Source organism: Penaeus monodon, chromosome 24, assembly GCF_015228065.2.
Source record: "Penaeus monodon isolate SGIC_2016 chromosome 24, NSTDA_Pmon_1, whole genome shotgun sequence".
In the NCBI taxonomy this organism is placed as follows: Eukaryota; Metazoa; Arthropoda; class Malacostraca; order Decapoda; family Penaeidae; genus Penaeus; species Penaeus monodon.
Window position 1 is genome coordinate 26,550,798 of NC_051409.1, and position 1,642 is coordinate 26,552,439.

Consider the following 1,642-nt stretch of genomic DNA (forward strand, 5'->3'; position numbering starts at 1 on the left):
ATTGACTTCTTTATATTATACAATATAGACTTTATAGACTTATAAAGCGGCACTTCCCTAACGCCTTTCGCCCCAACATAAAGTGCCACACAATCTCCCCTAAAGCCATTTAGAAAGTAAGAAATATTCCAAGGAATTATTTCCAAGCTGAACAGTCAGAATCCTCGCTATTTAGATTAAACATCACGTAAATAAAACTGTATTGAGTGGTAATTATTTCATCATCTTCTAATTTTATAATTCTTTTTAGGAAATATGTTTCATTTTGGGCCATTCTGAAATCTGTTTTGGCGGGTCGGAGTTTCGCTCTAGGGTATAGACCTTTCAATTCACAATGCAAATCTTTATATCTCCGAATTCTCCTCTTTCACGCAAAGGAATAATCTAAACCTCAGACAGAATCATTTTTAAAAATCCACACCATGCAAAACGAAAGCCCAATCAATATCCAAAGGCCAAAAGGAGCTATAAAAGGTGACCCGAAAACAAGAGAAAAGATGCGAGCCCCAGGTTGAGAAATATTATTGGAACCGAGTCGAGTCCGTCCCTTCCTGCCACCACGCGAGGCCCGTCTCCACCATGGCCAAGAAAAAGTCAAGACCGCTCGATAATGAGGACGACGGAGGCGCTGAGGAGGAGGAGCCAGACTTCAGCGATCCAGAAGACTTCGTGGATGATATTACCGACGAAGGTGGGTGTTTAGGGATAAAGGATACGGAGAAAAATAAGGGGTAGAGAGCCTGGGGTTGGTGGTCATGTTTTGCCGGCACCGATACAGTGGTTTTTGACAGATTGTCTTTCCGCTATATTATCCAGCGATTAAGCGGACTTTGCACTTTCTGCGGTTCGGCGACAACATTTGGGGGCCAGTTACAAGGGTTCCTGACCGGAAAATGTTAGTCAAAAAAATATAGGACCGTGTGACTAACCACATCCACAGGTATCGTCGTCTCCATAACAATATGTTTGCACCACATTTTTTTGTTTTCCTTCAGATTCTACTCTAGGGTTTGCTTTTGTATCGTCGCTGTTGCTTCCATCGGCGTATATGCCACGGACTTTTATTTTTAAACGTTTTTTTGAACAGATAAGAAACTGAGAAAATAACCATCTGTTCAGTGAAACGCGTAATATGAAAGAAATGTAGGTGTCCATGTGTGTGGTGTAGGAGATCACGTGCAATATAATTTAAAGGAGATTGCATATTCTCAGTCTGTAACATAATTAACTGCTTGAAAGTTAAAATGAAGTGAGCATTTTTTAAGAATCTGCACAGAGCATCTTTCAGTTTATAAACCAGAATATTAGAGATTGTGCAACTCATCTGTACCCTCTACACTGATGGTATGTGTCACAATTTCTTTTCTATAAGAAATAAATCACTTGGCACAAAGTGCTAATAAGGGAGGGAGGTGTACAAAATAAATAGAAGGTGGGTAAGGTTAGGTTGCTATGCTGAGAGTAAGTCCACAGCGATCAGGTGTGGGTCTTAGGCAGAGCCCCTAATATGGAAATTGCATAAGGATCAGGGGGCACGAAGGTTTGTTTTTTATTCATATAATGATGTTTGTGGATTTCTGAGGAGTAGCTGGAAGGTGCGGTCACTTTGGAAACAGTTACCAAAACTCGTTGGAAAATTTTT

The 1,642-nt window shown here is 40.5% G+C and overlaps 1 protein-coding gene across 2 annotated transcripts in view; it reads left to right on the plus strand.

Annotated features, from left to right (window-relative positions):
• The first annotated feature begins 509 nt into the window (after positions 1–509).
• The window catches only part of LOC119588696 (eukaryotic translation initiation factor 3 subunit B-like), a 9,251-nt gene continuing 8,118 nt past the window's right edge, over positions 510–1,642 (plus strand). For both annotated transcript variants that reach the window (XM_037937332.1, XM_037937333.1), the window contains exon 1: positions 510–691. In XM_037937332.1, coding sequence (XP_037793260.1) covers positions 580–691 — 112 coding nt within the window. In that variant the 5' untranslated portion in view covers positions 510–579. The remainder of the gene's footprint in view (positions 692–1,642) is intronic.